Source organism: Cucurbita maxima, unplaced genomic scaffold (assembly GCF_002738345.1).
Source record: "Cucurbita maxima cultivar Rimu unplaced genomic scaffold, Cmax_1.0 Cma_Scf00005, whole genome shotgun sequence".
In the NCBI taxonomy this organism is placed as follows: Eukaryota; Viridiplantae; Streptophyta; class Magnoliopsida; order Cucurbitales; family Cucurbitaceae; genus Cucurbita; species Cucurbita maxima.
This window is the reverse complement of record NW_019272021.1, coordinates 6,517,292-6,531,651: the sequence shown is the minus strand read 5'-3', so window position 1 is coordinate 6,531,651 and position 14,360 is coordinate 6,517,292. Positions and strand designations below refer to the sequence as shown.

General features: G+C 39.6%; 3 protein-coding genes and 1 pseudogene across 3 annotated transcripts; 3 read left to right on the top strand and 1 right to left on the bottom strand.

Annotated features, from left to right (window-relative positions):
- The first annotated feature begins 851 nt into the window (after positions 1–851).
- Positions 852–5,572, top strand: LOC111479310 (annotated as a pseudogene).
- A 377-nt stretch (positions 5,573–5,949) lies between these two features.
- LOC111479309 (rhodanese-like domain-containing protein 4, chloroplastic) lies at positions 5,950–9,497 on the top strand. Its single transcript, XM_023123871.1, has 8 exons — positions 5,950–6,738; positions 7,348–7,450; positions 7,533–7,613; positions 7,710–7,790; positions 7,869–7,943; positions 8,208–8,288; positions 8,357–8,605; positions 9,205–9,497. The coding sequence occupies exons 1-8, from the start codon at positions 6,092–6,094 to the stop codon at positions 9,250–9,252; spliced, it is 1,365 nt and encodes a 454-aa protein (XP_022979639.1). The 5' UTR covers positions 5,950–6,091; the 3' UTR covers positions 9,253–9,497.
- Positions 9,498–9,634: 137 nt separating this feature from the next.
- Positions 9,635–12,308, top strand: LOC111479312 (probable WRKY transcription factor 41). Its single transcript, XM_023123872.1, has 3 exons — positions 9,635–11,077; positions 11,161–11,289; positions 11,554–12,308. The coding sequence occupies exons 1-3, from the start codon at positions 10,782–10,784 to the stop codon at positions 12,101–12,103; spliced, it is 975 nt and encodes a 324-aa protein (XP_022979640.1). The 5' UTR covers positions 9,635–10,781; the 3' UTR covers positions 12,104–12,308.
- A 298-nt stretch (positions 12,309–12,606) lies between these two features.
- Positions 12,607–14,343, bottom strand: LOC111479307 (hydroquinone glucosyltransferase-like). Its single transcript, XM_023123869.1, has one exon. The coding sequence runs from the start codon at positions 14,254–14,256 to the stop codon at positions 12,829–12,831; it is 1,428 nt and encodes a 475-aa protein (XP_022979637.1). The 5' UTR covers positions 14,257–14,343; the 3' UTR covers positions 12,607–12,828.
- Positions 14,344–14,360: the final 17 nt, after the last annotated feature.

Below are 14,360 nucleotides of genomic sequence, written 5' to 3'. Positions count from 1 at the left end.
ATTTAATCTACGTATTCTATATTCGTAGGAATCAGATCCANCGATTGAAAAAATTACAATTTAAGCTTTCAAATAGAACTCATTCACCTTTTTTTGCAACTTAAGTTTATTGGAAATAGAGATGAATACACAACGATGGTTCTAACCATTGCACTTGATTCCATAGCAATCTCATGAAAAAGGAAGACTTATCACTTTTCTCCTCCAATTTGAAAGCATCAATCCTTTAGTCACAAAAGAATTAACTACTTTCTACACCACAACTTCCAAAATCTATAATCCAAAAAAAGCTCATAATCTGGGACAAAATCTCCAAAGAGAGAACTATCTACCCTTTCTTAGTCAATAAACAACTATAATCTATCCAACATGAATAATCTATATTTTGACCGACAAAGTAAGGAATGTTGATTTTTTTTTTCAAAAAAAAAAAAAAAAAAAAATAGCACCACAAATAAATAAATAAATAAAACATTTGTGAAGCCACATAAATACGATTAATTTTTCCATATGATCTGAAATTCAAAGATATGAATTTTACAATGTACCATTTTTTATACACAATTTTACCAAATTTTAAAATTTAGTTCACTAAATTTAAAATTTTAAAATTAGCTTTTACTCATCATTTTTTTATAAGATTGTACTAAGTACTTAAACCTTGTAATTATCTGAATTAATTAATTAATTATATATAGTTGGGAATAATATATTCGTACTTGTAATCCTTTTAATTTTTAGAAATTAGTTGTTATGTTAATTCTCATAAATAATTTATTTAAAAAGAGCTATGTTTTTTTTTTCGGAAGTCGAGACGCATCATTGAATCTTTTCCGTAGTTCACTGTATTTTTGTATAATTTCCCTTTTTTTAATTAGGTTCCCTCGGTCAACGTAACTGTCGCGCCACAGAAGCTCGTTGTGTTCGACGCGCCGTCATGGCCAAGAAGCGGGATCGCCAAGCCGTCTCGAATCGCCGGCAAAACCAAGCCGTCTCTTCTGATCAGCACCACATCGTCGGTGATTCCTCCTCCGATCGGAGGCTCATCATCATTTTCGTTGTCTTCTTTGTCATTTCTCCCGCCATTTCCGTTCTCGTTTATCGCAATACACTTCAAGTGGTGACTTTTCTGGCGCATCTGTATACGAACGGGGCCTTATCAAGACTGATATCCGCTATCAAGAAATCTTAGCTGTATGTCTTTTTGAATCTTCAGCTACTTTGAAAGTACTATAAAATGCTTTGGTCACTAGGATTTCCTAAATTGTTAACTTTCCGAAACCGGTCTATGCCTCGTTGTCTCTTCGATGTGGCCACTAATATGACAAAGTATTAGCGCAGTTCGTTCAATTTGCTTCTGTAAGTATGTTACTCAGTTGCTTAGGGTCTTCTGTTTGATGCAGGAGCACTCGAATGTCGCAGAAAATGTCTCTCGCCGTCATTATGATTATCCTGTACTTGCTTATATTACTCCGTGGTATCCACTCGGAAACTCTCTCGTGCCACTTTTAATCTCTTTGTCATTTTCTGATCGTCATGAGGGTCTACAGATCTCTCAACTATCTTCACATGTTCTTCTATGCGTGCATATTTAATGAGTCTCTTAATCTATCAGCTTAGAAATTTAGCAAAGTTCACATGGTAAATTGTGCAGGAACTCCAAGGGCTATGATATGGCAAAACAGTTCAACTCCAAATTCACACATTTATCACCGGTGTGGTATGATTTGAAGAGGTACTGAAATTACGTCGATTTTTTTCTCGTTTTGTTGTGGGTTTTTTGGATGTGAAACAGACCTTTCATGAATAAAGAGAAGAAATACTAGAAATGGGGAATAAGAAAAGAAATAACCTGAGACCAAGGGAAGATATGGAACAATCTATTATTTGGAGAAATCAGAGAGGGAATTTACTTAACTAGAGAATGAGCACCAACGTGTAAAATCAAGAACATTTGGATTGCAAGGCTCTTCTTACTATTCTACCTTTAAAAGCTTTCGATTCTTTTCAAGCTACGCCTCCACAAAATTGCAATGATGGAGCACATTCAACACACTTCTACTTACGTTTATCTCTTAGTTGTTTTCAGCTGAGTGTAATTACTACACAGAAACACATGATAGCGACATTCTTTGTTTAATTTTATTCCTATAGTTTGCTTTCTACATTCTTTTTGTATTTCTTCCTTTTCCATGTTGCTAAGAGTTATGTTCTGGTACAGTCATGGTTCTCGCTTAGTGTTGGAAGGAAGGCACAATGCTGATCAAGGATGGATCTCAGAGCTAAGACTGACTGGAGATGCCCTGGTACAATGAAGGATGTATATTTTTTATAGTTCATGTAGCACTCGAGGCAAGCAGATGGTGATAGTAGTTCTAACAATATAACAGAAAACATTCATTAGATGAAGTTTAATGAATCCTGGATTTATGTTTTGTGAGGAATTGTTGGGATTCTTTTGGATCAAAGAACCGCATAGAGGATTTGTCTTTGGAAGGTTGTGAATTTCTGACAATTTGCAGGTCGTTCTGGGAGCATTGATTAATGGTCCACTTTGACTGTACCTCTTGTGCATGACTAGTAGTCTTAAATCATTATATTTGAGCTTGGACGGACGTTGGGCCATTTTATTCATTCATTAATTCTAAATTAGGTATTGCCCAGAGTGGTTGTTGAAGCATCGCCTACAGATTTGCTTAGAAAGAAGAAGCTGAAGAACAAAGCTATCGATCTAATTGTAACAGAATGCAAGTAAGAGTACGCTGGATGGTCTGCATGACTTTTGTATGTGATTTTGAATTTCATATATATTAAAGAGGCAGATCCATGTTTAGAGTCAGACTCTTAGATGCCCTTATAAATTTCAGAGTCAAGGTCTTTTTATAAAAAAAATTTAGATTACAACTCAACTTGATGTGTTGGATCATTCTGGTGTAAGTTTTGTTCTTTTGTAATCACAGATTTGATCGTGTTTAGTTTGCATGTTGCAGATAAGTCTCACAATCTTTGTTTTCTTTTGTCCAGGGAAATGGGTTATGATGGTATTGTGCTAGAATCCTGGTCAAGATGGGCTGCTTATGGGATTTTGAATGACCCAGACCTGAGGAATTTGGTAACTAGTCTCTTCCTTCCCTGTTTTGAAGATGTTGTATACTACTTACCGCCTAAGAAATGAAAAATGTATTCATTTAAAAAGGACCTATATTGTTTCATATTTGTCAATATGGTAATCTTGGTTCTGTTTTGTCAGTAAATGCTTATTCCTTTTGGCTTACCTGTGTCATTTTATCTTCTGGTTTTATTATATGTTGTGAAGATGTTGTATACTACTTACCGCCTAAGAAATGAAAAATGTATTCATTTAAAAAGGACCTATATTGTTTCATATTTGTCAATATGGTAATCTTGGTTCTGTTTTGTTCAGTAAATGCTTATTCCTTTTGGCTTACCTGTGTCATTTTATCTTCTGGTTTTATTATATGTTGTTTCTTTCAATACGAAGTTAATTTAGTTTAGGGACATGGGGTTTGAGAAATTTTCCTTGATCTTTTTCCTTATATGCACCTTGTAATATGGCTTTCTTGTTATCTAGTTGTTGAGGTTATCCAAGCCCGGAATGGAAGAGTCTGAGAGAATAAAGAAGAGAGAGAAGATTAGAACTAGTTTGTTATTGTGGTCGGACTGCCTAGGCTTTCTATTACATAGATGGTGGTTATGATGGCCACCATTAGTCTTGTCAACTTTTCTTTATATTTTTAATGATGTCTACCTGGAGAAGAGGCCGTCAAAGTGCATGTGTAGGCGCCTTCAGTTCAGATATTAGATATCTGAGGGATCTGGTTTGATTCCCTATTACAGGCACTGCAATTTGTCAAGCAGCTTGGAAATGCCCTGCATTTAGAGGTCGAGAGCAGGAGATCTAAGCAACCGTTGCAACTTGTGTATGTCATTGGTCCACCACGCACAGAGAACCTAGAAGAGCACGATTTTGGGCCAGAAGATATGCAGAGCCTTAATGGGGCTGTGGATGGTTTCTCACTTATTACCTATGATTACTCCGGTCCACATAACCCAGGCCCCAATGCACCAGTGAATTGGATTCGTTCAACGTTACGGCTTGTACTTGGTATCGAGCGCAATAGCCCTGTTCAACACGAGGCTGGCAAGATATTTCTTGGAATCAACTTCTACGGCTATGATTTCAGCCTTTCTGGAGGTAGAAACCATTCTATCTTTTATGTTCCTTTTAGTGAGTAACAGACTAACGTCGTGTAGTTATGGATCATTTTGTCCAATCTTTCTCCTTTACCAAGAGGTAATTTTGGACACCAGTTGACCACATCCGGGATAGAAAATGCGGTTGAATTTTTATTTCTAAGTTTCGATCAAAATCAGAATATATGTGCAATCCTACGTTCTGCCAGTAAAGTAGCCATGGATTCTGACATTCATCCTCGATTATGAACTGCTTGTAATGGCAGTGAGCCTAGTTGGTTGTTCTTTGTTGTCTCTGTTCCCATTAGCAAATAAGGCAGTTCCCCTTCCTCACTTTCTGAGATTTTTTTTTTTTTTTTTTTTTTTTTTTTTTTTTTTTTTTTTTTTTTTTTTTTTTTTTTTTTTTTTTTTTTTTTTTTTGTCAAATTGAATCGAGTATGAATGCGTAGATCTTCAACCTCTTTATCCTCTAGTAATTCTAGGAATGATCATTTTTTCACATTTATATATCCGAAGCCTAAACGAAATAAAATTTGACATCAGGAGATTGTCTTGTTTGTAAAGGAATTCCATAGCTCAGGAGTGCCCGTTTCTTAACAACAGTTGTATTTTGCTGGAATCAATAGGAGGTGGAGTCATCACTGGAAGAGATTATCTATCTTTGTTGGAGAAGTACAAACCTGTTCTGCAGTGGGAGGATATCAGTGCCGAACATTTCTTCTTATGTGCTGATAACAATCAAAACAAGCACGCAGTTTTTTATCCATCACTGAAATCAGTGTTCACACGTCTTGAGGAAGCTCGATCCTTGGGTACTGGCATCTCCATATGGGAAATCGGGCAAGGTTTGGATTACTTTTTTGATCTTCTGTGAAAAGTCTCAAATTTGCAGCGTTTCTTAGCTGCTTTTGAGTGACCACCGTGAAGTTTTGTTCACTTTTCCACCTTTATGCTTCAATTCATTTATAGCTGATGCAAAACTATATCCATATTGGTTCTATATTCTTAAGGAGCTGAGTAGTGAGCCAATGTGTGTAAGCTAAGACAGGATCGTCATCTGATTCACCAGAGGCCTGGGGTGGCCAGAATCTCCTCTACTACCCACCAGAAAAATGGAAAAGCATTGACTATGCTTGATGTAACAAACGATATCCATAATGTTGAGATGCTAGAATGGCTTCCAATGTTCTAGGACAAGTTGTTAGGAATAATTAATATCAACAATCGAGAGATTTTTTTTTTTCTTTTAGGGTAAGAGTCTAATTCTATTTGCTACCATATTGTATTAGTGAGCTCAATTACGATCTTGATTAATATTTTTTTCCATAAATAACAAACATTTTATGCTGTCGTCTAACTCCCATTTTCATCTGTGAATATATTGAAGCCTGTTCTTAGAATTCCAGACAAACTTGACAATCTCCATCTTGTTCTTGTTACAACTCAAGTGTTCTAGTTGAATATTGTACTACAAAATTGTGTACTGTACGTGCATTGATTCTTATTCCCATTCCCACCGTGTAATTTCATCGGCTTGTACTTCTGTACTGAAAGTTCTACAGAAGTTCCAACCGGGTTTAGATCTAATCGCATCTTTCCACTCTGAACTTTCAGCCACACAAACACCTCTCCAAAAACAATCATCCTGCCACATGTCATCATCTTATAGGTTGCAGATCATCTCTCATTCCACCTCAGCCCTCTGTTGAAGAAAAACAAGAGTCCCAATTGCAACACAACTCTCTCAGCTAAGCCTTGTCATCCCTTTTCACACCTTGCCCTCCATTCAATCATATCCCCACCAAAATATACCAAATTGGCATAAACCCTTCACTTGTTATGCTTGTTGAATCTATCTCATCAGAACAAAATTGGCATGGAGGCCCTCAATGCAGCAAGTTTGAGCCCCTTGGCTGTTCTTTCCGACAGAAAAAGAGAACCCAGAAAACTCTCCCCAATCCCATCTCCTCCCTCCTTCAAGTCGCCAAATTCTGCTAGTTCCAGCACAACTTTACCAGTTCCACAAGGAATTTGTTCATCAAGAAGCTTACAAGGAAGCCTAGTGCTGTTATCTTCAGTGCTTAATGCTGGTGTTGCCGGAGCTCTTACATACGAGGAGGCTCTCCAACAATCTGTGAGCACTTCGTCATCTGGGGACTTGGATTTAAATGGGGTTCTTGATGGGATTATAAATTTTGGGACAGAGAATCCTGGAATCGTTGTTGGTGGTGCTGTCATTTTGGCACTCCCTTTGTTCTTCTCTCTTTTTCCCCGAAAATCTAAGCCATGGGGTGTTGAGTCCGCTAGAAATGCTTATGCAAAATTGGGTGAGGATGCCTATGCTCAGCTACTTGATATTAGATCACCGGTTGAACTAAGTAAGGTGGGCGGCCCTGATGTTCGGGGTTTGGGCAAAAAGCCTGTGTCCATCACCTACAACGGTGAAGATAAGCCAGGTTTCTTGAAGAAGCTTGGTTTGAAGTTCAAGGAGCCTCAGAATACCACATTATTCATTTTAGACAAGTAAGCCTTTGCAGAACTCTTTACGTAGGTGCTCATCTTTGTTAACTTAGTTTAGACTTAAAACCTGGCAAATGAGCAATTCTACCTATTACCCTGTTTGTTGGTTTGTTAGAGTTAACTATATAAACAACCAATCGGGTCTTTGCTTTTGATGGCCCTTGATTGAAAGACAGTGACAGGTCTAATTGATACCCTCAAGCTATATCACTAACTTGAAGATAAGAATTGTTCTTTTAGTTCACAAATCAATCAGGATGCCTTTACCCGACATTTGGTTGGTGAATCCGAACTGATAGCGAAAACAAGATTGTATATCAATGAACTACTTTTAGCAAATGTAAGCATCTTTTGTGGTCTATGGAAAATTGAAACCATCTGGTAGTCTAGAACATAGTTATTATGAGATCTCACATCGGTTGGAGAGAGCAACGATTCCTTATAAGGGTGTGGAAACCTCTCCCTAACAGACGCATTTTAAAACCGTGAGGTTGACATCAATACATAACAGAGCAAAGCAAACAATATTTGTTAGCGGTGGGTTTGAGCTATTACAGTTCTTCTGACCGATAGTGTTTGAAAATGATCTGTCTAAGTTTTTTTGGAAGACAGATATGATGGCAATTCCGAACTCGTAGCCGAGTTGGTAACTGTCAATGGATTCAAAGCTGCTTTTGCTATTAAAGATGGTGCAGAAGGACCTCGTGGATGGACGGTTATCACCATTCTTCTTTGTCTCTAAGTATTTTTTTCAGTATATTTTAGGAGGTTCTCACTTGGATCTGTGTCTTGCGCAGAATAGTGATCTTCCTTGGATAACACCGAAGTCATCTTTCAGCCTTAGCAGTCTAACAGATGCCATTGCCGGTGCACTTGGTGTATGCATTTCTATTCCAATTCGTTTACTTGAAACTTTGCATTGGTCAAAGATGATTGGATTTTCTCTAAGATTCTTGATTAAAATTCACGTGTAGGAGGATTCTGAAGGTCTGCCTGCTGTTGCTACTGCTGTTGCTGCGGCAGCTACTGGAGTAGGTGTGCTGGCTTTTGCTGAGGTTAGCTCATATCCTTTTCCTATGAAGTTATATCAAGAGAACCAATAATAAGAAGTCTTAGATTATCTCCTTCAACAGATGGAAACTGTTCTCCAACTTCTGGGTTCAGCTGCAATCATTCAGTTTGTGAGCAAGAAACTCCTATCCGCTGAGGTGAGTTGGATATATGTAACTTAATGCTGTGTTCACCATCATCCTAGAGTTGTTCGACATTCGACATTAAAATTCCCCATCGAACACATCCTTCGAGACACCATTATCATGTTGACTTAATTTTTTCAGATCATCTACTTTTAGTACCGACGTCTTGTGGGAAGTTGTTCTTTTATTCGGATTTTTTACGATAATACATCGTTCTACCTAACCGCTCTGCTTTTGGTTACTGAAGTATGCTTGACCTCAATCCATTGGTAATAGGATCGGAAGAAAACTTTTCAAGAAGTTGATGAGTTCTTAAACACCAAGGTTGCCCCACAAGATCTTGTCGACGACTTGAAGGTACTTGATACATTCTGTTGAATTTACTATCACATAACCTCATAATCTCAACCATCTATGAATGTCAGGACATTGGAAAGGCTCTATTACCATTGCCTGCTACAGGCAAGTCACTGCCTGCAGCAGAAGAGGCAGCTGTGGAGGCTGCAACATCCAGTGACACTATACAGACAGCAGAGGCTGCCCCTGTCTTGACTTCTGAGCCAAAAGCAGAAGCTGTTGCGGAGCCTGCTCCCGAGTTAACTTCGGTTGCCAAACAAGAAGTAAAGGCAGAATCGTTGCCCAAAATCTCGAGGCCGCTTTCTCCATATCCTTATGTAATTATCACGTCCATGAGTATTTCTTTTCTTTGCTTTTTTGTTCCCAAGCTTCTAGTTGTAGATTGCATCTCAGAAAAGTGGAGAACTTGTCAACAGCCTAAAACAGCTTGTGTAATATCCCACACCTGTTGGGGAATAGAACGAAACACTCTATATATAAGGGTGTAGAAACCTTTCTCTAGAAGACGCGTTTTAAAAACTTTGAGGGGTAGTCCAAAAGGAAAAGTTCAAAGAGGACAATATCTGCTAGCGGTGGGCTTGGGCTGTTACAGCTTGGTTCCAACAGGACATATTTTATAGTTCGCCTTCAGCACTTAGCAGTACCTCAAGCCATGTTTTCTAGTACTCATACTCGAAATTAGATAATCTTTCAGATATCAAATATCATGGTTCTAGTCTAAGACCAAAATGGGTGCGCTTTAGAACTCAAAGACAGTTATCATAGGCCAAAATGGGTGGTTTAATACTCAACTTGTGGCAGTAGGCACAATATCCCCAACTTAGGAGCAGCCATTTTATCAAGTTATTTTCTGTCTGTTAATGGCATTCATGATAAATACTACCTCTGAATCTCCATGTTTTATCCCTGGTTGCAGTATCCAGATTTCAGGCCTCCGACGTCTCCTACTCCATCGCAGCCGTAACGGCGGAGTAATTTAGCTGGGAATTCCAGAGTCTACATTAGTGAGGTATGGTGGGTGAGTTTCCCATATGTTTTAGTGTTGAAAGAAGGCATGGATGACAGAGTAGGTCGTTGCTCTTAGTCTCCAACAAAAAAAGTATGCTGCTTTTGTGATTTTCTTATTACAAGTCAATGAAATTGTAATTATTTGCAACTTTGACCTCAAACTCTTCAAATGAAGATTGGATTAAGCTCCAAATTCAAAAACTCAGTACTCTCTCACCTTCACTAAAGAAAACAGAGTGTGGAACAGGTATGAATCAACTGGAAATTGCATAAGTAGTTCTAAGAATCATGGTTTCTGCCCAACTTTGAGAGGGGCCATGATGTTTCCTTTTCAAGTTATGAATCTTTCAAAACAACTGGAACCATTCATACTCTTTTGGTTTGAGATCTGGGTGTTCAGCATATCTGCTTGAGTTGGAAGTCTTCTTCTTTGAGTATTATGATGATTTATTCATTGGTCAAAGTTTTGAAAAGAAAGATAAAGGAGCAAATTTGAAGATGGAATTCAAATTTTTGACCAAATGGAATTGGAATTTGAAATCAAACCATATAAAATTAATAGGAGGTTACCCCACATGACCCACATTTAGCTCTGAAGTTTTAAGATCACTTTCGTTTAGATATAATCTTGGTTCATTCATGTATCTTTCCTTTACTCGAGCATTACACGAAATCTCCTACTACATCTATAAGGTCAACACCTTAGGCTAAACGTACACGTGAAGACTCATTCGACGTTATAACCTTTTCCTTTAAACACTCTTTACATACTTGTTTATCATTTGTGGGTCTGCTGCATACTACGTTTTCGTCTCTGTTCAAGCATGAAATGGCATCATCTTCTTAGAGTGACCAGTAACGAACGAGGGTTCAAAATCAAAGGAAACCGCGTCAAAGAAAACTTGGATGTTTTTGTTTTTTTTAAGAGAAAGTCCGATGCGTTTTGAATATGATTCAGGGTTGAAGATCAAAGGCCCACATGATGTGTCGACGTAACCAAAGGGTTCATATCTGACTTCACCACACGACGTCACTGCCTATGGAAGCTCTTTCCGCGTTGTCCCTTCCACATTGGCTATGCTTACAGAACCCACATCAAATTACTGCACCCGATGGCTTTTGAAATGGTCAGCCATTCCCTCTTTTTCCCAACTTTTTGCCCTTTATTTAGTATTTATTTCTTTCACAGCCCTTCTTACACGTCTTGGCTCTCTCTCTTCAGTGTTTGACATCTTTATATCCCCCTTCGCTTCCAACCCAACTTCCATACCTCTTCAATTCTCTCAAAGTTGGGAGCTTTTCCCTCTTTCCTCTTTTGGGTTCACAGTCATTGGGATTTGGGAGTGACCCATTTGAGTGGAACAGTTTTCTTCTTTCTGGGTTTCGCCAAATTTTGAATCTTTGAATGACCATATTCTTCTTAAATTCTATCAACTACTGTGTGTGCCGCCGCCGCCGCCATTTCTTCTTTGGGAATTTGTAATAATGGAAATGGAACACAAGAGTTTGATCACCGAGTTGACTCAGGGGAAGGAGCTGGCCCTTCAACTCAGAACCTATCTCCACCCTTCTTCTTCCTCTTCCCCAGCAGAACCATGCTTCTTCTTGACTGAAAGGATTCAGTCTTCTTTCGAGAAAGCACTCTTGCTTCTGAAATTCAACTCTTCTAGTTCAATAATGCCAGATCCGACAACCCATAAAATTGCTTCGGTGGAAGAAGAAGAAGAAGAAGGAGAACCCCGCAAGAACAAGAGGAAGAACAGTAGCGATGTGAAGAGGAGGTAAATTAAATTTTGAGTTCCAACTTTTTGTTTTTTGTTCTTTGTTATTTGGATTTGGAGATAAATCCTTTTTATCTTTGCAGAAAATTACTGCCTAAATGGACAGAGGAAATTAAGATTTGCAGAGGAACTGCCCCTGAAGGTCCTCTCAACGATGGTTATAGTTGGAGAAAGTATGGCCAAAAAGATATCCATGGAGCTAATTTCCCAAGGTAAATAATAATAAATAAATCTTGGGTTAATTTTTGGCATTAATGGGTATTTAGGGTTCATTTGATTAATAACAACTTGGGATTTAGTTGCGGATTAGCATTATTTCCACATGTTTGAAGAATAGTCAACCAACTTAAATTGGGTGAAGAAAGAAAAGTCAACCAACCCAATTGGGTGATGCAAGTGGAGAACATGTTGATATTATAAATATGAATAAAATGGTTTGATTTATCTAATTTTTTGGGTAATTTTGAAATGTGCAGATGTTACTACAGATGTAGTCATAGACATGAACGAGGATGTTTGGCGACAAAACAAGTTCAAAGATCCGACAATGATCCAAACATTTTCGACGTAACCTACAGAGGACGACACACTTGTAACCAATCCACTAATAATTTGGGGTTGGTTTCTGGTTCACTTCAAAATGAAATCTCTGGAGATCAAGAAACCGGTCAGAATCAGCAGCGGAACCCGAATTCCGAAATTTGGTTCAATTTCGGTGTTAAATCGGAGGATTTTGACGATGTTTTTCCGCCCATTTCTTTTCTCTCCTCCCCCACGATGGACCTTCCTCTTTTAGCCGACGGCGGCTTGTCTGCAGCGCCAGTTTCGTCAGCCACGTCGGAGGAGACGGCCTGGGACTGGAGCGGCTACCACGGCGGAGGGATTCTGATGGTTCCATCGTCGGAGCAATCGGACATGATTTCGGCGACTACTTCAGTGACCAATTCGCCGATTTGTAATGAGGATTGGGATTTCGATTTTGACCAGAATTTCCCCTTTGACTCTCTAGATTTCATCTCTTCATAAAGTTTTTTTTTTTACTTTTTACTAATTTTTCTTCATTTTCAGAATTATTATTATTATTTTCTCCGTGTAACAATAACTTTTGGGTTAATTTGTGTATTTTAAATTTTGTTTTGTTCTTTATGTTTGTAATGTTTTAGTGGTGAATTTTTTTTAGAAATGTTATGTAATGATTTCATTAAGTTAATGAATATGGGCCTTTGGAGAAGTGGAGAAGAGGAATATGAGCTTTTTAGCCCAAATCACTGCCATGAGTTTGACCCACATCGAGCTTTGAGCTTTGATTAAGGAGAAATTGTTGGATGGCTTCATAGGTCTCAAAAGAGATTCTCTGATGTACTTTATTTGAGAAGAGAATTGTTGGAAGACGAGTCAACTATCAACTAATATGATTATGATTGATATTAAATGGTGAGTTCTTGTGATCGGAGAGTTGAGTGAGGTGCTTGTCACGTCGTTTTGCAACTAATAAAAAGGCATCACATTCTAGAAAGAAAGGGGTGGGCGCTCTCAAATTTTGTCCATATTATTTCACACCATAATCTTCTTCCAACCTATCTCCAACCACTCCCAATTGCCCTACCTTCCAAGACACGACGAATTTTAATTTAAACCAGAATGCTCATTATTTAGTGAAAATAAACATGAAACCACACACAACATTTACATTACAAACTTACGGATTTAAACGGTAATCTTATTTTTGAGGAAACCAGTTCCAAAGATCTCTATCCCGAAACGTTGCTGCTGCTCCATTTCTGAACTACTTCCAGGAGCGTTCTTGAAGAAGATCCCCCGTCTCCAGTGGCCCTTTCCCCTGCAACTCTCAACTCCTCCATTTTCGCACGCACTTTCTTCCCCTCTTCCCCTTCAAACAGACACTTCACGACCTTTGCTATCTCTTCCTTCTCAATAACCCCACTTTCCTCGTTCATCTTCGGCCTCAGCGCCGCCTTAATCTCTTCTGTTAAAATGATGGCGTTCACTCTCTGTTCTGCATACAGTGGCCAAGCAATCAGAGGAACCCCACTAACCAAGCTCTCCAATGTCGAATTCCACCCGCAGTGGCTCAGGAACCCCCCGGTCGAACCATGCTTCAGTATTTGTGCCTGCGGAGCCCACGACGGCACCATTAATCCCCTTCCCCTGTTTCTCTCCACGAACCCCTCCGGCAAGTACCTCAATGGATCATCCTGGCTATGGACACTGAAAAATGATGCACTGGCTTCCTTATCGCTCGGACTTCTAACAACCCATATGAATTTTTGCCCACTCATTTCCAATCCCAAAGCCAATTCGTTCAGTTGAACACTCGACAGAGTTCCCCCACTTCCAAACGACACGAACAGAACAGACCCACGTGGTTGTTCATCCAGCCAATTCAAACACTCAACCCCTTCCTCAGTCACACTTGAATCAACTTTCACCAATGGACCAACTGGGTAAATTGGGGGGTTGCCGGATCCGCTCAATTGCAGAGCATTTATGGCACTGGACTCCAATTCCAGAAAGCTGTTTAGGAAAATCCCCTCTGCTAACACAAACCCCTTCATGGTTTCGAGAAAAAACTTGTAGGAATCATTTTCCCTGTCTAGAAACGGATCCGGCAATTCCTTCCCTGGAATTGGAGTGCACCCCGGAAGTCTAATAGGTTCGGTGAGGACTCTGTACTCGCCGGTGACCGACTCGTCCAACTTCGGCATGTGGAGAATAAGCGAGAGAGTCGTGGCGGCGCAAGGAAAGTAAATGTAAGGCGAGACGCTGAATTCCTTAGCGACTTCGAAGGCCACGGTGCCGAATTGGTCGACAACGAGGGCGACAAGGTTGCGTTGGGTCACGATGGATTTGAAGAGGTCGCGAAGAGAGGGAAGAGAGCGACTAACGGCAAGGACGATGATGGTTTCGGCTTTGGTGTTGCTTGGAAGGTCCTTCAATGGAGCAGGCGGGAGGAAGAGGTGGTCGATAGCAGAGGGTAGGGAATTTAGGACCGAGATTTGAGCTTTGGAAGGAGCGTCGCCGGAAGGAATGGCGAAAGTGACAGTGAAGCGGTGCAGTAAGACGAGCCGTTTGGCAAATTCGATGAGTGGGATAAGATGACCCATTCCCGGACTTGGCATCATTAGAACGTGGGGCGTTTGAGATTGAGCTTCTTCCATGGCGGTGGGTGGCTCTGCTCTGGTGCTGCTGTGGGTCGGACAACCACACTCCTTCACAAACAAATTATCTAAAATTCCAACACCCCCCCCCCCCCCCCCCCCCC